The 21,959-nt window shown below is 39.1% G+C and overlaps 1 protein-coding gene across 14 annotated transcripts in view; it reads left to right on the top strand.

The window, feature by feature from the left end:
* CADPS2 (calcium dependent secretion activator 2) overlaps positions 1 to 21,959 on the top strand; it is a 372,843-nt gene that overhangs the window by 294,910 nt on the left and 55,974 nt on the right. For 5 of the 14 annotated variants that reach the window (XM_042467889.1, XM_042467888.1, XM_042467887.1 and 2 more), the window contains 6 exons: positions 4,729 to 4,870; positions 5,012 to 5,131; positions 12,906 to 13,061; positions 15,762 to 15,909; positions 17,503 to 17,517; positions 20,619 to 20,693. In XM_042467889.1, the coding sequence (XP_042323823.1) occupies positions 4,729 to 4,870; positions 5,012 to 5,131; positions 12,906 to 13,061; positions 15,762 to 15,909; positions 17,503 to 17,517; positions 20,619 to 20,693 (656 nt within the window). The remainder of the gene's footprint in view (positions 1 to 4,728; positions 4,871 to 5,011; positions 5,132 to 12,905; positions 13,062 to 15,761; positions 15,910 to 17,502; positions 17,518 to 20,618; positions 20,694 to 21,959) is intronic. The other 9 variants (XM_042467896.1, XM_042467894.1, XM_042467892.1 and 6 more) reach the window with 3 other exon arrangements.

Below are 21,959 nucleotides of genomic sequence, written 5' to 3'. Positions count from 1 at the left end.
GGTCCCAGTATATCATGATTCACAAACTCATTACACTGATGAACAGGCGCTCAGGAAACTGGTGTTTTGCATAGTACTGATAGAAGAGACAGAATAAAGTGAGCTTGGTTTATGAGGGTAAGGCTGATTATTTGACTGCACTATTTAGAGGCATGCTTGTGTGTTTTTTATGTGATTTGGCCTGTGTGCTACGCATGAGCACAAGGTCTAAGGGGGAAAGGCTTCAGCTGAGAGGAAGTGATTCACTCACTGACTTGGTTGGGGCAGAACTAGCACTACTAGTTCTGTATGTACCTGCTTACAGTCTCTGCAAACAAGAGCGCAGAGAACGGGGTGAGGGAAACATGTTTTGCATGCTTGCTTTGCAGGGAAGCTTTATCAGCAGGCCTGGAGTTCTTTGACACTGCCAATATGGGATGACTGAACAGTAACTGCAGTTACTGTATTGAACAGTAACCTGCAACATTTGCCATACCAGCAGCAAGTGCAAGCAGGATTCCCTGCTAGAAGAGAACATGCAGTACCTTGCAGTGTAGATGAAAGTTATCAGGAAGGATGAAGCTTTTTCTTTAGACAGATCAGAACAGATTTCTTGGAAGATTAAATGGGATGTCTCTAGGGGTGATGGCAATTCCCACAGGAGGCAAGCAGCTAGAAGAATGTGACACACAGAATTAAAAGCATCAGCAACCATGCTGGATGTTTGGAACTACATAATATGTTCCAAACTCTTTTCTTGATCATTGATGATGAAGCACAAAAAGAAGGACAAATGTCTCAGTCTTCAGAAAGAATGGAGGCAGCCTTGGCACATTCTGTTGATGAAACCATTTCCCAGAAGAAGAAGAGATATGTGGTGGTAATAGGTGATTCCCTGCTGAGGGAAACATGAGCAGTGGTGTGTCGGCGTGATATGACTTCTCAAGAGATGGTTGTCTCCCAGGGGTGATGTTTCCACCACTTATTTGTAATTCCTTCCAAGGTGGATCAGTCCACCTTGTTCAGTTCTATCCAAGCTACAATTCATGCACTACAGTTCAAATATTGATCTTTCACATCTCAATTTCCAGTTCTGTCAGTTGTGTATAGAAGGCATATGCTGTGCCAGTTAGGTAAAGATTCTTTCCATCACAGGCCTACTCTCTTCTACCATGAACACAATTTTCACATTTCAGTGAAGTTAAAATAGGACTTTAAAAAAATGTATTATCAAGAAGAAAGCATTTTAATATGCATTTAAGGGGTTGCATAGACAGACTGCTTCTTAACCTGGAAACTTTGCAAGGCTCATGGATTTCAAAACAAGTCTATGTAACCACAGAAATGTATCCTTGTTTTCACATAGGCTAGTTAACACGCTCATAAGAGTTGTTAAGGAAAAGAGCCATAGCATAATATAGTTACGTAAGCCAGGAAAAAGCAAAAAAACAAGTTGAGGCAAGGTAAGAGTGAACAACCTCTCTGCATGCCACATCTGTTTCCTGAGTTAAGTTCCCTGAAGGTCTTGGCTCAAGGTCCCACATGGCCGTGAAGCCAAGAATGGCTTCATGAAGTGACTCGGTTCAGGGAGAGGTTGGGAATGAGAGGACACAGAAGAGGAAGAAGGGAGTGACATCTTGTAGCAGGAAGAACCCTAGTATTTGCTGGCACTTGAGATTTTTTATATGAACAATGGTCACCAATGCCTGGACAGCAGCTAGAAGAATGTGACACTCAGAATTAAGAGTATCAGCAACCATGCTTTGCTAACAGTAGGAAAGAAAGAAAGAAAGAAAGAAAGAAAGAAAGAAAGAAAGAAAGAAAGGTATAATACCAACATTAAGTTCATGATCGTTGAAATTCTGACCCAGTTTTGTTTTGTTTTGGGAATGGGACTACCTTGCTTTAATTGAATTTACTCATTAACACTTCCATATAAATGTTACAGAAACACGTAAAACAGGGATGAACCACTATAACAACACTCAGGTGTACTTACCCAAGAGTACACTGCAATGAATCTGGTGGAAATCAACCACTGAGTCACTGTGTTTAGGGCTCCTGCCACACTGCAGAAATAAAGCAATGTGACATCACTTTAACTTGCATGGATCAGTGCTATGGAATCTTGGGATTTGTAGCTTGGTGGAGCATCAGAACTCTGAGACAAAGTTCTCACAAAATTACAGATTCCAGAATTCCATAACATTGAGCTATTGCTATTAAAGTGATGTCAAACTGCCTTATTTCTGCATTATAGACACAGCCTAGGACTGAAGTGCAATAGCTGCAAATGCTGCCCAACCAGAACCTAGAAATAATTATCTACTTTTTGGAGTAAAACTCCAGAATTCCTCAGCCAGTTTGACCACTTGCCATGTGGTAACTCTAGGCCAAAAAGTAACTTCCCATCCTTTGCACTAAATCCTGCCACAAAGAGCAGAAGCATTTGTGTGATTTTGTTCTTATTTATTTATTTCATGTATATGCATTCTCTCCCCCAAAACAGATACTTGAGGATACTCACAAGGTTAAAAAAATAGGCACACATAAAAACAGATTAGGTTATAATATTAAAACACAATTAAAGAAATCATAATGCTGACTATGGCGCTTTACAGACTGCTGAAAAGCGGAGGCCTGCACCCACCCCTTTCCCTGCCGGATCAGGGCCTCAGCGGCGAGAGCGGCAGCCACTGAGGCCCCGATCCGCCACTTTCCAGGCTGCAGGAAAGTGGCAAAAGGCCCCTTCCCCGCAGCCTGGAAAGGAGTGTCCTTGGGGCTTCAAGCTCTAAGGACACCCCACGGTGGTGGGGAGGAGGAGAAAGGGGCCGCTTGGCCCCTTTCTCCTCTGCGTCGCTGGGCGCAGTCATCTGAAGGCTGCGCCCAGCGATGCAAACGGCAAAAGGAGCTCTGTTTCGGAGCTTCTTTTGCGGCCGGGGAAGGGGCATACTGTGCACCCTGGTGCGGTGTGATGACGTCACATCCGTGCCACCCTGTATAGAGGCGGCGTGGTCATGACATTGTAATGGCGGCGGCCGTGTGGAATGGCCGCCGCCATTTTGTGCACGCTCCGCGCATCCTAGGGTTGGGGGCATCCGGAAAGGAACCCCTTTCTAACGCTAGCACACACGGAGCGCGCACTTTAAGGCCCGTCTGTAACGGGCCACAGTATTCCATTTAAAAGTGATTTATGAACTCATTGATAAAAAGTACATAAGCCACCCATTAAATCCTGCTTTTTCGGCAGCTGATCAGTTGCCAAAAGCCAGACTTCTCAAACTTCATTTCTCTTTCCTTTGCTTCAGGGACAAGCTTTTGACCGCTCAGGTGCTTCTGGCTTAGATGAGCTGTTGCTTCATCTTTTCAGCCCAGATTTATTTCCTGTAATATTTGAGCAACTCCTGAAACAACATGTGTTTAAGTGTTGTAATCCTAAGAGAATGTATTCAAAAGTTCCAAATTATAACAAAAAAAATCTAGTTTTTTCCTGTTTTCCACCTCCTCCACTGTGAATGATGTTAACTGTATAGATCTCTTGTCAAAGTATGTAGAGCATGGCTGCAATCAGAGATAACTCAGTCTTACATGCTGTCATCTCGTGCTCCTCTCCTGATGTAGCGGAGAGAGAAGTTGGAATCAATCAGTTCTATTTTTAACAATTCATAAACAATTCTCATTAGTCTTAATAAGACCACTTCATACTGTAGTTTATGAAGGTGAGTTGTCTCAATGAACCAAATGTAAGATTGAGCATGGTTTAGCATTTACATGTAGCTCTGAATTGTAGTTGTTTGAAAATGGTGTTGCAAGCTTCCAACCATTTTCTTGCAGTTGTGGAAAAGGGGGAAGCACATAAGCCTGAGCCCAAAGATAAATCAGAAGTTATTGCTAAGTCTAGTACATGTTTCTGTCCGTGATGGTGAAGTAAGTTCTAACAATTGCATTGTTTACTAGAGATCTTCATTCTTTTTACTAGCACCTATCAAACACTGAATTAAATGTGCAAGATTGGCTACTACCCTAAACAAACCCTAGCTTACAGCCTATAAAAATCAATTAAATGCATGCTTTCGTTTATATTTATTAATGTTTTATTATTGATTAAGGTTTGTTAAGTGACATAGTGTGTTTCCACTGATTCAAGGTACATCAGTTCCTTCCCAATATCACAGCAGCTATAATTCAAAGGGTTTCATTGTTCTGGGTTTGAAAATAGCCAAAATCCAAGTTTTAATCCCAGCTAGAGTGGACCAGCTGAATCAGCAAAAACCTAGCAAGTTCCATTGATTCAGTATGTCTACTCTAGTAGCAATCCATTAATTTAAGCATATTCACTAACAGTATCAATGATCAGCCCCAAAAGAAGACTCAAAGGCATGTCCAGATGATCTACTGGTCTCTTTCTGTATCACATCCATTTTCCTTCACCAAAACAAAATACCCACAGTTGAGTCTTTTGAGACTAGTTACACCAAAGTGTGAGCTCACTACCTGAATACATTTGGTTAGAAGTGTGTTAGTGACTGGCAGACCAACGTCATGCAACATGGTATTGTTATTATGATGACTTCACAGCAGAATTACAAGCAGATATATCAGTATTCACAATGAAAGTCTATGTAACCTATGCCAGAACACAAAATAAATAATTTCACATTCTTTCATCTTAGGCCTGTAGTAACAAAAGGTAGGGTAAGTAATTGCAAACTCTTTGTTTTGTTTCTGTTTTTCTCTCTGTTCTTCAAGCACTTTTGTGCAATGGGAAGTTTCACAAGCACTTGCAAGAGGTTTTTGTTCCCTTGGTCATCCGCTACATTGATCTCATGGAATCATCCATTGCCCAGTCCCTTCACAGAGGTCTTGAACAAGAGTCATGGCAGCCAGTCAAGTAAGTGTTTCCACAAGGCCAAAGCCCACTGTTCCAATAAGATCTTGAGCCCCAATTTGGTTTGTAGTACTCCTTGATGTTCCTTTTTTTTAAATTCTTCTTTTGTATTATTGTACTCCTGCATTGTTTATTTTTTCACAGGACCATCACCAACAGTCTTCCCAATGTAGCTCTTCCAAAAGTTCCAAGTTTGCCTCTTAATCTTCCACAGATCCCTAGTTTTTCTACACCAACCTGGATGGCTTCTTTATATGATTCCACGTGTGTATTCTTGATTGATCTTTAAACGTTGAGTGTGTGTGTGTGTTTCAGCTCTGCACGGCCTTGCTGGTGTCATGTACAGCTGTATTTGGACTGCATGGTGTTTGTGATCATTGGTTGGAAATTAGAGCTTTTTGGTTGAGAGCCAAGCATGGAATGTCATCGGGTTGTGCTTTTTGGTGTGTAAAATCTCAGTAGGATGTTGCTTAAAATTAACTAGGCAAGGATTTGTTGTGGTACACTTAGCAGTCATCACCCTTAATTACATAATTGCACTTATTTAGTTAATAAGCAGTGTGGAAACACTTTACATTATTGTACTTGAGTATGGGTTTTTAAAATGTCAATAGCTCTTTGTGTTTTGGCATGCTATTACTAATCCCCTGCATGTGCCAAAGAATTTTGAAAATAGCAAATAGCAGCAATTGGCTGCATTATTTTATGAGACTTTTATGAGACACTTCACATCATGCTTCCAACATTAATAGAATTGAGTTTCCAGTTATTACCCTGTGCCTGTCTGTGGTTCCTTCTCCATTTAAAAAAAATAGTACAGAACAGGATTTTGTAAATGAACAACTTCACAATTATGCATGATACATTATAGCATAGGAGAATTACTGAGGAGATTTTAAAGCATTCAGCATGCAGAGGATTGTTCACAAGGACATAAGAAGAAAGGTGTTTCAGGTCCTCTTATGACCTGTCCTTTAAACTAGTAGTACATCAGAGTTTGTAGTTAATATATAAGCAAAGTATAATTTCTGGTTCCACTACTGTCTGCATGCTTTGTTTTGACATTTCTTCCATTGCTGATATTCAGAGGAGAGTGCTTTTGGGTGTGTAGCCAAAATGACATAACTCAGACATAATGAGTGGGGAACTTATCAACAGATAACAAGGTAACCCCCAGGATTTGCACAAGTGAAAAAAAAATCTTGGATATCCACGAAACAGTCATGCCTGATTAAATAAAAACACTATTACGAGGAGTATTCTGTATTGTAACAATGTATTGCAAAGTCCAGTAACATCCAAACATAACACCCAGAACAGTGATGCTTTTATTGGGCCAACCTAAATACATAAAATACATCTTGCAAGCTTTCGAAGCTTCACTGGCATCTTCATCAGGCAAAGGTGTTAAAAATGATGCAAGGGGGGGATTAAAATGACAATGGCCCGTTACAGACCGCCTAAAAGCGGCGGTCTGCCGGCGCTGCTGTTTGCTCCGTGAGGGAGCCACAGCAGCCAAACCACGCGACTCCCGCGGGGAGCAAATAAGAAGCCCCAAAATGGTGCTTCCCGCGGCGCGGTTATGACGCTGCGAAGCGCCAATCGCGCACTCGCGACATCATAAGTGCAGCGCGACGTGCGGACGCTATGCGTCCGACATGTAATAATGGCAGCGCCTGTGTGTATAGGGCGCCGCCATTATTACGCCCCATCACGTGATGAGGTGAAGCCGGTGTGGACGCTAGGTCCCTGGCCAACCCCTATCACGTGATGGGGGCGCCCCAAGAGCCCGTGTGTAACGGGCCCAAGTTAGTCATAGGCCTGCATTTTGTCAAGATGTAGTTGGTGTTTTGAGTTGTTTTTTTCTGATTGTGTTGTAGGTCCCACTTGTGCTTATTCTATAGGAGAAACTTGATAAGATACCAGTTGTGAGACTAGCAATAGTAGTAGTTTAAGTCTGTCTGATTCAATAGAAGGGAAGCCTGACAGATGGTAAGAGGAAGGGAATTTTAGAGATGAGCACACCATGGCCAAGAAGGTATTCTTCCTTGTTGCTACTCATCTTGTAAACATGGATAGAGAGAACATGGAAGTGTCATGATCTGGGCCTTAATAGGTGAGCTAAATAGGTGATCAGGTTTACATGGTTTGAGACAGTGTTCTTGGTATCTGGAAGGTACCCTTTTTGTTAGTGAGGTTCTCAGTTCAAGGAGCAGCTGGTGCACAGTGAAAGGGCCAGAGGTAGGAACATCATGGATTTCCCCTCCAGGTGCAGGCCAAAGCTCTCTATCCCCTAAACTAGACTTCCGACCTTCAGTGAGACAGAGGTACTCACTAGTACTAAATAAATATTCAGCTAAAAGTCCAATCATTTTCACTAGGTGGAATAGAATGGGTAGAGTTAGTTTGTTTGGTCTTTTTTTTTAACCTCCAACATGAAAATGTTCTGGAAATTATGAGATATGCAGAGGGAAATAGCAAAAGATATACAAGAGATATACAATAGCAAGAGATATAACAAATTAAAGTGCAAGCATTATGAGTGTATGAGGCTGCTTTATATGGTATCAGAGTATTAATCCACATAGTCCAGCTCTGTTTTCTCTAGTGGGCAGAGGTCCTCCCTAAATTTATTGCTTATTTATTTGGTGCAGAGATGATGGAGGAGGGCCATTCTGCATATGTTGCATGTGCTTTTCTACTAATCTCTGTCTCCTGTAATAAAACTGATTCTCAGCACTTTGAGGTTAACTTAGCTGCAGCTTAATTACAGTCTTACTAGAAGTTGCTGGAGGTGAAGAAATAACTTCTAAAAATCAAGAAATCACAGCATGTGCAGAACTTTCAGGCCTTGCTTTCCTTTGGTCATAGAAGTTGAAGTATGAATCTTTTATAGAGATATAGGACCCAAACAGACAGGCCAAAATAAAGCTGCTTCGAGTCATTTTGGAGGTATGCTGTTTAAATGATGCATGTGTCCTAAGAGGCTGGAAGCTGCACCAAAGCCATGCTCCAGTCCTAATACTGAACATTTCATGAGGACTTCTAAGTACACATTATGCTTGTGAAAGTTTTAATATTTAAATATGATTCAGTGAAAAGGAATGGAAAAAGTAATTTGCTTTCTGTAGGACTGTGCCTTACACCTGATTTTCTACACTGCACGCTTAGGTGATAGACATATTTTCACATTTTCTTTTCAGCGTCTTATATACGTGATCCTATATCTTCTAACATATCTCCATAAATTTTGCTTTTAAGGTAGTGTAATAGAAGGTCAAATAGGATAGGAAAACTTCTCTTAATGGGTTCTTCCATATTTCCCCCCTTGGCCTGTTGGATTAAATTGTATTTTTTTCCCCTAATTGTTAAATTGCATTTTACATTTTTTAAAAATATTTCATTTATTATTTTCTCATTTTTTCATGATAGTTAAATTGTTTTCTGCTTCAGTTGGTATAGGTGGTTGTTATGTTAATGCAATGCATTCCATGTTTTAATAGTTTTTGAAAAACAACGGCATGTAACTCCAAGTAGGTAAAATTAATAATAATGAGCTGCCTGGCAATGTTGAGCTCCCACACTTTAAAAACAGTTCCAGAGTCCCTAGGGAGTGCCATTGAAAAGTTGGGGGACAAAACCTTTGTGTCATACAAGTTGCCCTGCACCTCACAGTTTGCTTGCTTCAGATGCAGTGAAGTCCTATCGAATGTTGAAGCACACTTGAGTCATCTTCTTACCTGGGAGCAAGGAGAGAAAGATGCCCTATCTTTTGCCTCAGAAATCAGAATTTCTTGGGATAACTCTGTGCATAAAACACACACACCATGTCTAGCATGTAACTGTAGTATGGCACTTCTACTGGCATTTCCATTCACAACAAAAGGTTTTTTCTTTTCCCTGTGTGTGGTTAGAAACAGTAAATGTGTGTTCTTATCTATCATGACAGAGTCTCAGCCACATAATTACTTTGTTTTCACTTGTTTTTGCTGTTCCTCCTCTTTAATGGTACATTTGGGGCATTGTGCATTATGGTTGAGGAGGTATTGAGAGAGCAAAATGCTGTGTATAGCATTCAGTGTTCTCTTTGATTGGTCCCTTGAGAGGCTAACACTGAGGACACATTGGCTAGACATGAAAAGCACTCCTGAATTGTGCTTGGAGTTGTCTAAGGAAAACACCCAGGAAGCAGGAGGGAGTTAGAACAATGTGCTGGGGGAAAAGGCTAAGAGCATATAATTAGCCAGGGATAGGTGTTCTCCCTGAAAGATACTCATTTATTTTCCTTCACTGTTCACTTCCCCAGTTCTTAACAAATCTATGTATATTGGTGTTAGGGCTCCTTTTGAATGATCAGGAATGTGAGCAACTATGTTAAGTCAAGGGTGCAGTCTAACATTCCTGTGGAGTTTGAGTCAGATGGTGAATAAGTAGTTGAGAATACAGATGAAACCAATGCATCAAGCAGAGAGGTACAAGCAGCACTCTTATTCACAGAAACAGAATGTGATAAAGATTAATGTTCTTAGTAATGCATACTTCCTAGTTCTTGTTTTATAAAATGGAATGCTTGGGTACAGGAGCTGGGGGAATGATTCTTTGGACAGGGCCCAATTGAACTAAGCTGTCTAAGTTCCAGGGCCACAGGATATGTTACAGTATCTTATATTCTACGTTCTTGCTCAGCATGTGAAAATAGTTTATTTTCAGTTTTATTTTCGTTGCATTTCTAAGCACTCCACTTAGTGATCTCATCATATCCCGTTTCTGTACTGGGTTTCAGTATTTTTTGCCTTCTCACACAGAAATGTTGGTGTGCAATTTTAGTACAGTTTTAGCTTAACGTCCACATTTTTACTCAGTGCTCACACTGATTGAAGTGTATTTGTCCATTTTTTTCTAAACATTTGAATTTGTAGTCATGTAGAGTTTTAGGGCGCCTTTTGAATTATCAGGAATGTGAGCAGTTATGTAAGTCAAAGGTGCAATATTGGTCACATAAAAAAAATTAAACGAGGGGAGAGAAGGAGTCAGATACTTACAGTGATTGACATTTACAGGTAGGAAATTGACATTTACAGGTGGATAACAGGCCACAGACTGGGTGAATTCATTTAAACAAACTTGGTTACTATGGATTTCTCTGAGATGGAGATTTTGGACAACAGGAAGCTTTGGCAGCAATGTTCTCTTTGGATGATGATGAGCAACCACTCTGTCATAGCTCCCTGGGACCTCAGAACAATGATTAGAGCAAGGAAGGCAAACCATAAAGAGTCTAGGGACCACACTTATTCCATGCTGCACCACCAATCAACCCCTGGACTCACAAGTCTCTCACAAACTCATTTACAAAAGTGGGACTAAGTCATTACAGGTATTTGTTTCCCCAAAAATGATATTTGGTGTGTAAGCAAGGTATGTGGGCCCTGCAAATAATATACAAATTGGGAACTGCACCATCTCATGGCCAGAAACACCCCCCCCCCCAAATGGGGGGTACTTGGACAAGCTCTGGTTTGTTCCAGGGGCTTCACTAATTTTCACTCCTAGATTAGAGAGTAGTTCCTCAGATTTCTCACCAGCATCCTGTGTTCAACTGTACCATAGTTTGTCCTGTTGAAGCATGGAAAAAATATTTGGCAAACGTGCCACCTCAGTTTCATTGGGGGAGTGGGGGGATAAGAGGGTAATATTGGTGATGTGTGTTTACAGTTGACCCTGCAGAGACCTCCAGAAAGTGTAAGTTGGAGACAGGGTTAAAAAAAACTAGTTAAGAAGTAGGTTCCCCAAATTGGTTGGTTCATTGATGGGAATGGTAGTTTCATTTTGGGGGTTTAGGGGTTACGCTGTTTTGGGGGATGTTCTAAGAATTGGACGATCACAGATCAATCTGGATATCTCAGCCTAACAAGCTACCTCAACAAAAGGCCCTATTCTCTCCAGTTCCTCAGCTATTGGAATTAATATTACAGTATTTCCAGGTGCAAACACTTTATCTGGTGACACTTTGATCCTAGAAATATTGACTGTGCCTTTATTTGAGTGAAGGCTGACAACAGACAAGTCCATTTGGTAAAGACAGGAAGAGAATAAAAACAACAAAACTCTTTAATGGTGATTGCTATATGCTTAAATGTCCAGAACATTTTTAAGGGGTGAGAAAATGGTAGTGAAGGATATTACACCTGCATCAGCTCAAATTATTTATGGTTTCCACAAACAATTGTAGTACTGTCGATGGTGGGTTGTCATTGTTGCTTTAAGAATGCTTAACCCTCAGGGCATTTTCTTCATACAGCTAAAGGTATCCAGTGACAAATTTCTGTTTAGATGCACAGTTAGAAATTTGTTGTTCCTTAGTGTTGCCACAGCTTTCCTTGCTGTGTGTTGATTAGTTCATTCTCTCCAAAAAATGTGTTTTTTCTTGTAAATGATGTTGTGTGATTCCAGTTGAAAGAATAAATAAGGATGCTGTGATATTTGTAGCATATGAATATGAGTGATATTGATTACTAGGTTTCTTTGAAACTCCAGGAAGCGGCAGCTGTGGCAGCTGTTGGTGTGATTGGTAAAAACCATATTGGTTTAAAACAATATTGGTGGAAAACATATTTGTTAACAGAGAGAGGTGAACAAAGTGTGGCTATACATAGGATTATTTGACAATATGTAAGAGTATTTTTACATTATTTATGCTAGAAGTCTTGCTAAACAACAGTAGAAATGCCTGAATCCAATTGCCAGTCCCAACTAAAGTACACCCAATGAATCATTATGGGTTGACCTACCATTCAGTAGTTGATTGTAATTTGTAGCCCCTATTGTACTTGGAATTAGAAACTGGATTTGGGCCAAAATCCCTAGCTTCAAAGAGTGAAAAGTGGTTCATTTAATTTTTACAGACCGAGCTCCATCCACTCCATTACACATATTTTAGAGAAGCACTAGCAAAGGGAGGGGAATTGTTTGGCTTCTTATTCCTTTCATTTTTTCTTCTGTACAACTTGTAAAAATAATGGAGTTTGATACCACAATAAGGGCTGAAGCACCATCCTATGAATCCGGGGATTTGAGGTTTTACAAGGCCTTTAACCTTCTCTGCCAAAGATTGCTGGTGCCTCACAAAACTACAGATTCTAGGATTCTGTAGGATGGAGACATGGCAGTTAAAGTGGAATCAAGCTGCATTATTTGTACAGTGTAGATGCACCTTTCTTGCAGACTATGGGCCTTGACAGACTGGCAGGAAAGGCCGCCTAGGGGCAGAGTCGGGGTGTGGCGTCCACATGGTGCATGCCCCAGCTCAGCCCCCAGATCTTCTGACGATGCCAGCCACAGATGCAGGTGAAATGTCAGGAATAAACTCTTTTAGAACATGGCCACATGGCCCAAAAAAACCACAAAAAACTATGGATGCCGGCCATGAAAGCCTTCGACAAACCTGTATTGTCTCTTTCCACTTTGCTAAACAAAGCACACACAGAGAGCAAACGTGAAAGGACAGAACAACACACAAGCACACACAAGAAACCTATCCAGTATTTATTATTTTTAAAAGAGAAGCAGTCATTATAATTTGGGTAAAACCTCAGTTTACAAACAAAAATACTTAATGAAAACGTGCAAAAAGGCTCACCTGGCAAGAAGTGAAAAAATGAGTCTTTTTGTTTGTGACAATGAATGAGGATTCACATCCTTCCTATAAAGTCACTGCCTCTGTTCCAGCAGGTAAAGTCGATATAAGATATGACTACCGAAGAGCAAATACAGGTGCAGGGGTAAGCAAGATGAGGGCCTGGGAACACGGTTCCACCAGACTGTTTTTCTGAGCCTTGATCCATCCATACCATTCCAAGAAGCAGAAGATTGACCACTGGATGTAATGAAATTGCCCACTCCAAGCAAGATGGTAGTGATTCCAGAATTCTTTTGTGTTTTTGTTTTAAAAGCCACTAGATGTTAGGGGGGCTATGTTTTCTTTAGTATGCTATTCAGATATTGCTAGCAAAGTTTTTTTGCATTGTTGTTTCTGCAGTAATGGGTCAGCAACATCAGAAGATCTGTTCTGGAAGCTTGATGCACTACAGATGTTTGTTTTCGATCTCCATTGGCCAGAACCAGAATTTGCCCATCACTTAGAACAGAGGCTTAAACTCATGGCCAGTGATATGATAGAAGCCTGCATCAAAAGGTACATGTGCATTTTCTGAAGTTCTCTTACACATTATAATATATTTGGAAGCATTACTAAGTTTTGGGGGACCCTGGAAAAGATACTCTCACTGGGCCCCCTTTATGCTTGCTTCCCTCTGGGGTCAACCTGTATAAGAGTATAGAGGACACAAAGGGTCTATATTGTTGTTGTTGTTGTTGTTGTTGTTGTTGTTGTTGTTGTTGTTATATCCCACCTTTCTCCCAATATAGGAACTCAAGGTGGCAAACAACAACTCAAAAAATACCATTTAAAAACAGTACAACATGAAAAATATACAAATATAAAATTTAAAAAACAAACAATTTTAAGAATTAAAACAATTATGAATAAAAATATAACATGTTAAAATACAAACCTTAACATTTAAATTGTACATCATTTAAAACCCAGCCTTCAGCTTGAACATGCCTGACAGCACAAGAATGTCTTTATCTGCTGCCCAAAAGATAGCAGGGATGGGGCCATCCTGGCCTCTCCAGGGAGGGAGTTCCAAATCTTGAGAGCAGCCACTGAGAAGGCCCTCTCTCTTATTCCCCCCAAACGAGCCTGAGAGGGTGGTGAGACAGAGAGAAGGGCCTCTCCCGATGATCTCAACACCCTAGTGGGCTCATCTTTCTGTCTGTTTGTATTCTCAGAGGGAATGCACTGTGAAGTCACACCTGTGAAAGAGTTTATGCTTGTTTCAGGGTTTTGTTTTGTTGGCTTCTGACCTTCTCTCCAGACAATTGGAAGCAGACAGACAAAACTTCATCATTCAGAAGATGGACCCAAGTCTCAGCCATGCTTTCATATAGTCTGGGGGTGGGTGATGTGTTGCTTTTCAAAAGCTGTTGGGCTGCAACTCTCCTATCAGCTCTGGCCACTATAGCCAAGGTGAGGAATGCTGGACTACATGCTGAGACATCTCTTGCTGTTCCACCCCAGTGGCAACAAATCCAAATATTATTCTCTCCAGCTGACCCATTTTAACAGAAACAGTCTCTGGGGACAATTTAACAGGGGCACTACACTGTCATCCCACTTGTGTAGATGCTTTTAAAATGTCCCATTTTTTTTCTCCTCTTCTCACTTCTTTGCCTTCTGTTTGCTTCATTGTCCCATACTGATTTCAAGTGAAAAATTGGTTTGCACTCAATTAACTCAGTGAGGAGTCAGGATCTTGCCCTTCCCAGTAGGTAAAATTAAACTGCTATAACCTCTTCTAGCTTGGGTAATCATCCTCATTAATCAGTTTTGCTATTTTGACCACACTGGTGTTGCTTGGCCATATCTGTTTTCCTTTCTGAAATATTGGAGTGTATGAAGTAAGCAGCTGTGCAGAAGCCACATATGTTTAAATTTCACCTGTTGAGGCAGTCTTCAAATCTGACAGTAAATTGCCATATCTCTATGCCAGTACAACAACAAATTCCATTGGTTTTGCAGTGGTACAGAGACAGGATGATTCTGTCCATTGAAGACCCCCAAACTGTGGTCCCCAAATTGTGTCATTTAAGAGATTTTGGACTTCAGCTCCCAGAATCCTTATCCATGTTGACCATTAGTCTAGGATTTGGGGACCACCTCTATAGATTATTTAAATAATGGAGAGGTTAGAGAAACTCTCCTATGAAGATAAGTTCCAATATTTGGGCAGTTTAGTTTAGAAAAAAAGTGAGTAAGGGAGGACATGGTAGACCCTGATAAAATGCATTCTTGTAGAGACAAGAATCTATAAAAGTATGCCTGGTTTGATGAAAATAGACAACAAGAAGTGAAGTACCTGCATCTGATGAAATAAACTTAAGTCTACAGAAGCTTAAGCTACCTGCTTCTTTCTCAGTTAGTCTCAAAGCTGGTACAAGTACTGTTTGCGTATGGGAGGATGTTAGCTCTAATATCAGAAACACTGTATCTCTGGAACTTAGTTGCTAGGGAATATGAAAGAGGGAGTGCTGTTGCACTTCTTTCCTTCCTATGGGCTTCCCATAGGTTACAGGAAACAGAAAACTGTATTACATAGGCTTTGGATCTGACACAGATCAGTTATTCTTCCATTCTTACCTGATCCACTACACACATAGCAATTGCCATTCTATGCAATGATTTTAATAAGACATTGTAGCACCAGAGATTGTAATGTGTGCACTGATCTGTAGTGGTTTCTAACGAGAGTAGTTAAAATATCATCTCATTATTATTATTATTATTATTATTATTATTATTATTATTATTATTATTATACCACATACTTCCTTTTCAATTTCTCCTCTGTGACAGTTCTGTTGTGTTAAGGAACCATTATATCTTTATCTGTCACTCTATAAAAATCTGGTAAACTTAAGTCTAACATCATATTTTTCAGACTGTTAGAAGTACTTGAATATGTTATATGACAATCTATATTTTGTTTTCGCCTGTGTAAAAATTGTACTGAAAAATTACCTGTCAGAAAGCATTTAACACATTATGTGCTTTCATGTTTTGTCATTGTATAACTTAGTTAAATAAAAATCTAACCTTCGGATATATGAATATGATAACCCCAGTCTTTAAAGTGTGATATACTTAAACACTTCTACTTTGGTTTTCAGTGCTTGAAATAAGTAGATTTAATTATGGTTTCACTTTTACATTTCATTTATCTAAAATTATGACAGATCTTTCCTGTTGTGGTTTGTATCTTTTAATTAATAGAACAAGAATTGCTTTTGAAATAAAATTACAGAAGATGAGCAAATCAACGGAGTTGCGTATTCCTGCTTCCATATGCACAATGTTCAACGTTCTAGTTGATGCTAAGAAGCAAACTGCTAAACTGTGTATTCTGGATGGTGGGCAGGAGGTAAACAAAAGTATAAATATACTAAAATATATGCTTCAAAATGTGAATAACAGTATAGATGCAGTGCCGGAGAACATTAACCTTTGGGACAACTACCTGCAGAATCCTACAGCCAGCTAGCTAGAATATTCTGGGAACTGTCATCCAAAAACCTAATGTTCCCAGGTTCTGGACTAGTTCTTGTGAGCTGCACAGAGAACGGAAGACATTTTCTTTTAAAAAGAGCAGTAGATGGGCCTTGTGGGGCAGAAAAACAAATGTAATACAGCTCACTGGTCAGGATCGAATAAAATATTCCACTGGTTCCACCGTAACTGATGATTTCCCACTCTTGATTTACCAAACCTGATCTGGAAAGTTAAGAAAACCCTCTGGACCATGCTTTTTTTGTACCATGGAGGACTACAGCAGAAGTGACAGAAAGAAAGTCCCGATTCTGCTGCCATTGGAGTTTGCCTCTTAGTCCAGCCAAGTGTTCATCCTTCACTTTTGCTATCACCTTCCCACAGACCCTTCATTATCAGATAAAAGTTTTTCATCCCTGATCAGGGATTTAAGAAAGCAGTAGTAATAGGCAGAATGTTATGCAGCATTAAGGCTTTACTACATGATATTAAAGCATGTATAGTTTTGTGATGCTTTTATTTGTGTTTATGTGTTTTCAAGTTGGCTATTGACTCGTGGCAACCCCATGAATTCTATAGTTTTCTTGGGCAAATAATACTCAGAGGTGGTTTGACATTGCTTTTCTATGAAATATGCCAAAACAGAGGGTGGGGAGGATTTAGGTAATTGGACTACAACCCTGGAGATCAGGGTTCAATTCCCTGCTCAGCCATGGAAACCCACTGGGTCACACACTCTCAGCCCCAGAAAACCTTGTAATAGGTTCACCGTAGGGTCACTATAAATCCAAAGTGACTTAAAGGCACACAACAACAAACCACAAAAGCAGTTCAAATTCTTATTTTACCAGTACTCACTAAAGTGGGGAAACAGCCAACATATTGTGCTGCAGTAGCACTGTGGGGTTGTTTTTTTAATCTACTGGCAATATGTGAAGTTCCTCTTTCAAAATAGTGCTGAATATTTTTTGTTGAGCTTGGATGCTGTGTCATTGTCATGAAATGGAAGAAAACAGTTGCTACAAGTACATCATCTACAGTACCTATCCAGTAACCCATCCAGTTCAATATCAAGCAGTACTATGTGCAAAAGGAAATAATACACACACACACATATACTTCCTTGTATGGAGCAGGAAGTGGAGAAGTCAAAAGATGTTGCTTACAAGAAGCATTGGTTGGATATCAAGGCCAGCCAAAATAGATGGTTTCCTGGGAGCAAGGTGTCACATCCATAAGTCTGTGTTTTGTTTTGTTTTGCTTTGCAGTAAAACTGTCATTCATATTTACATTCATTTACATTTTATAGCATTTCCCTAGTTCCATTTTCTTCGTGTTTCCTTTTTACTTAAAAATGTTTAATCAGACATGTTTAGTTGGTTATTTTTTAACATTATTTTGTAATTATTATTTTCACCATTTTTTCCCATTGTATGTTTTTGGGGGGTCTCTCTGTTACACGGTCCAGTTTTCTAAACAGTGGGTAAGTTGGCTTTATTTTGGAATACTCTTTATCCTCCAAATAATTATCTGTTTGTTGTGTAATATAAATCATGTGTTGGGTAAGGGTTCATCAGTAATTAATAACCTTAGTCAAAAATATCATTATAGGTATGTGACAGGAAACATAATTGGTCTAAAATGTGGATCCATCTCCATCAACAAGCAAAATAATTGTTCAAGTTATACTAATATGGAAGTAGAGTTCTGTGCTATACATTAAATGACTGATTGTATTTGGAAAGACCTACCCACTCTTACAAAAGTATTAAAGAACAAAAGTCCTATCACTTTTTATATCTGGTCATGCTACAGATCACAATGTTGCACAATCTGATTAATTTCACTACAGTCCATTGTATTTTGAGGGGCTTCTCTCTCTCTCTCTCTCTCTCTCTCTCTCTCTCTCACTCTCACTCTTTCTGTGTCTTTCTGTGTGCCTGTGTCTGTGTTTCTATCTCTTTATTTCAGAGAATGCTGAATATTATTATTTATAGAAAGGAGGAATCATATTTATCTATTTTAAATTTATTTACCATTATTTCACATTTTCATCAGTTTTAATGTTCATCATTTGTTGATATGAAAAATGAAAAAGGATACCCTATGTATGTATGTATCCCCAAACCTGTTCTAATCCATTCCTTATAGTAGTTAAGGAAAAGTTCATCTGCTCCCACTTCTTTATTTATAACAAGCAAACGTCTTGAGCTTTTTCCATCAGTGCTTGCCTGTTCCCCTGGGAACTTGTAGGTAATTCCCAAGACCATTGCTGCCCACCTTTGATCTCACTCATCCTCACACAAATAAGCTCTCCCCTGGGGCAGAAATGATTTTTTTAATATCTCCAGGATATGTCCAAAGTTACCTGTTGCTAACCTCCTGAGCTTTATTGCAGGCAGAGTCTACTTTGCCTTAGAATTTTGCACTTTTGCAATACTTGCAGTATGTTTTGTATGTATAAAATCATGTATACATTTTAAAACTGTGACTAGATGAAAATTGTTTCCATTGGGGAAAGTGCAAAAATAAATGCATACCTTCCAAAAAAAAAACCCATCCAGATTTCAGCGAAGGAAGAAAAAGAAAATCTAGCAATCTTAACAAAGATAGGAATCCACATGGGATTCAGGGAAATACAAGAAAATTTAGATTGAAGATGTCTCTGCACTACACAGTTATATAAGTTTCCTACCACATATTTATGACTTTTATCCTAAAGATTCCTGGGATTTGTACTTTGTTGAGGTACTTAGAATCCTCTGCTGGAGAGCTGTAGCACCACTCCCCAAATATCTCTCGAATCTGCTCTCAATCAAAGTACACCTAGTTCCAGCTTCACTGCAGAATTAAATTGATTTAATCCTCTACCACTTTCTTAGGGTGTGCTTTGGTGTGTTCAAAATACATCACCAAACTACAAATCCCAGGGTTCCTTGGGCTGGAGTCTGGCAATTAGAGTGGTAGGAAAATTACATAACTACCGGTATATAACTTGAGAGTTTAGCCCACATAAGTAGCAATCAGTGAAGTGATAGGCGAGGAGAGTGGAAGATGCCTAAATATCCCACCAACAAGATGGTGGACAGAAGGTATCAGTGATATGAAAACTGCGATAAACTCAAGGATCCAGATTTGTTCCTTTTTATCATGTAGACATATTCTAAACTCGTCCTGTATATTTAAACATACTCTTAAAAAAACAACCATGTTCATGCAAGTGAATTGAATTCAAGTACTCTCTTGTGGCACAGGATTCTCTCTGGCCCCAAAAACAAATAAATTTTGATGACTACAATTTTGCCCACAGTTATCCCAGTGTCTGTTCTTTGGATTTCATTGAGACTTAAGAATGTGGGCTACATTGCAGCCTATTTTATAAAAGCAGTAATAGGTACTTTCTGGCACTATACGTGTATGTGCTTCCATATACTTTGGGGGAAATGTTTGCCTCTTTAATCTAAGCACAGTGAGAATTTGCTTAACAAAAGGGCAGCTCTCCTGGGAATTATTAAGTACATCTGTGTGGAAACTTTGAAAAAGAAGAGAAAGCCTTCAAAAAGCTAAATTTTTAGAAAACTGTTCAATGGGCTCCTGCCAAGTTAGGCTAATGTTTATATTGATTTTGGTGCTTTTACTCCAAGCATTGTGTTCTTGCTGTTTCAGGTAGCCTTGAACTATCAAGATAGGGTTAGTCTTTACAAGTCACATTTTTGTGAAGTGGCTGGCCTGGCTTTCTTTGCTTTCATGCAAACATTCCGAAGGGAGAATTACCTTATTTATTTATTTTTAATGGATGTATGTTCAGAATAGAAAAAGAGCCCTTGTGCCTGCTAACTGCTGGATAGAAGGAGTTGTTCTATTGTCATCAGAACCGAGTGTGAAAGTCTTTTAGATTTAATTTAAAGTGTGTGTCTCTAAAAAGAACACATTCTTTAGTGGGAAAGAAAGCAGAACTTTTTAAAAAAGAGAATAACAGATGATTTAGTTATTATGCCTTTTATGGTCTACTAATTTATCACTAACCTAACAGTTTGCTGGTGACATTTTATTTTTTGCCCCTGAACAGACTGTGCAGGAGTTGGTACAACCTGCAGCTCACTCCACTGATAAAAGGGCTCTTTTAAGATTCAGCAGTTGGCCCCTCCTTTTATTACTGGAGGACATAATTTACAGATAAGAGTTGTCAGACATAAAGTGCTTTATTTAGTCAATCTTTTTCTCATCTTGTTTCTGCAGCTCTACCAACCCTTTCCAGGGGGAGGGGGGAAGATACCCAGCCACCTTAATTACAGAGAAGACAAAAAGTATCCTTCACATTCCTTTGCCTGAATAAGAATACGACTTCAATGCATCCAAATAATAACCCCATTAGCTGCTTAACTTGACAGCGTACATGGGAAAATTTTCAGCACAGCATAAGAAACTGTTGATTGGGTGGATCGTTTTCAAGGTTTTATTCGAAACGATAATTTTAAATAAATCTGATCTGTCAGCTTTAAAAGCTTTGTTCTGCGTATGACTTATGACAAAAGTGCTGTTTTTATATGACACTAATGCTGCCTTTGTCTTCTTGCAACACAGCAACAGTACCATTCGAAAATAGATGACTTGATTGAAGAAACCGTGAAAGAAGTCATTTCACTCCTTGTTTCAAAGGTAAATGTATTCACACCTTGTTGCCAAACTGTATGGTGGTGAGGCAGTGTTTCTATATCTGCTTTCTACGAAGTGGAGGCACTTGTTTGATACCTTCTATGGTGCATTTTTAAGGAAAATAAGCTTGGCAGCTAACACTCTTAAGAGTTCATTATATTTACGGTTTTAAATTAGATCTTAATTTGAGCAATGATACCTGTGCAGTGTCTGTCATCCAGATATATTCCTCTTGTGTGTCATGCAATAGAGCCTTAATGAAGGCTTTATATGAAGGCTTCATTAATTACTGACATCTAGCACAACCACATTTTTTCTGTATTAGGATTAGCTTTAATTAGGTGCATCATTGTTTACATGCTTGCTTTGTAGTATACATGAAGAAAGTATGTTCTTCAGTTTTGTCTAAGGCTTTTGAAACTCAATCTTTTTTTAAATGATTGTCACTTCACACGAATACCCTGAAACACTTCTTAAATTCATCCTTCCTTATTTTAAATGTCACTTGCCATTTCTCCTTTTACACAGTATAAAGAGGGAAATCTTGAAAAAACAGCCATGATTTAAGCATATTTCATATAGTGGAAAACTGTTTGGTTTTTTTAATGAAGGAATTGTAGGGGTTGTTCTGAAGGGATTACAAAATATATTACAAGTGAGAGAAGCAGGAAGGGTGAACTCCATTTTCTCTGGAAAATAATAAATAAATACTAGTGAGAAGCATTCAACTAAGAAATATAAGAGTTTCAATCTAAAACATTTCCATTTTGTTTCTAGTACCTCTCCAAGGTTTGTTAGTGTGATAATTTCTCATACTGCACACAGTAGGGTCCCCTGGTAATAAACTAAAGATGTCACATTTTGCTTATTTCATTATCATATGCAAAGACACCACCAAAAAAGACGCCAGTTATTTTTTTCTCCCTGTGCAGTAAAATTTTGAGAGAATTTGCCCAATTTTCTACAATTTTTCATATTTCTGAAACATTTTTGCAAAAATTGGTGATAATTTTCTATTGTCTTAATGATGAAAGGTGTCCTGGACCTTTTGCTCCCTCATAGCAACAAAAACAGTTGTGATGGTTGACTTTTTTCTTTTAAATGTTAAGACATCTCCTTTCTTGTCAAGGACAAGAACTTTTGCAAATATTCCTTAAATCGCTGTGGTGAACACATACAAGACCCAAAAGTGGGCATGTGTTTTTCTCCCTGGCAATGTAAGAACACAAACAGGTTTCAGACATCACTTCAGGAGACAGAATATTCTAG

This window comes from Sceloporus undulatus, chromosome 5, assembly GCF_019175285.1.
Source record: "Sceloporus undulatus isolate JIND9_A2432 ecotype Alabama chromosome 5, SceUnd_v1.1, whole genome shotgun sequence".
NCBI classification, from domain to species: Eukaryota; Metazoa; Chordata; class Lepidosauria; order Squamata; family Phrynosomatidae; genus Sceloporus; species Sceloporus undulatus.
This window is presented reverse-complemented; position numbering and strand designations above follow the sequence as displayed.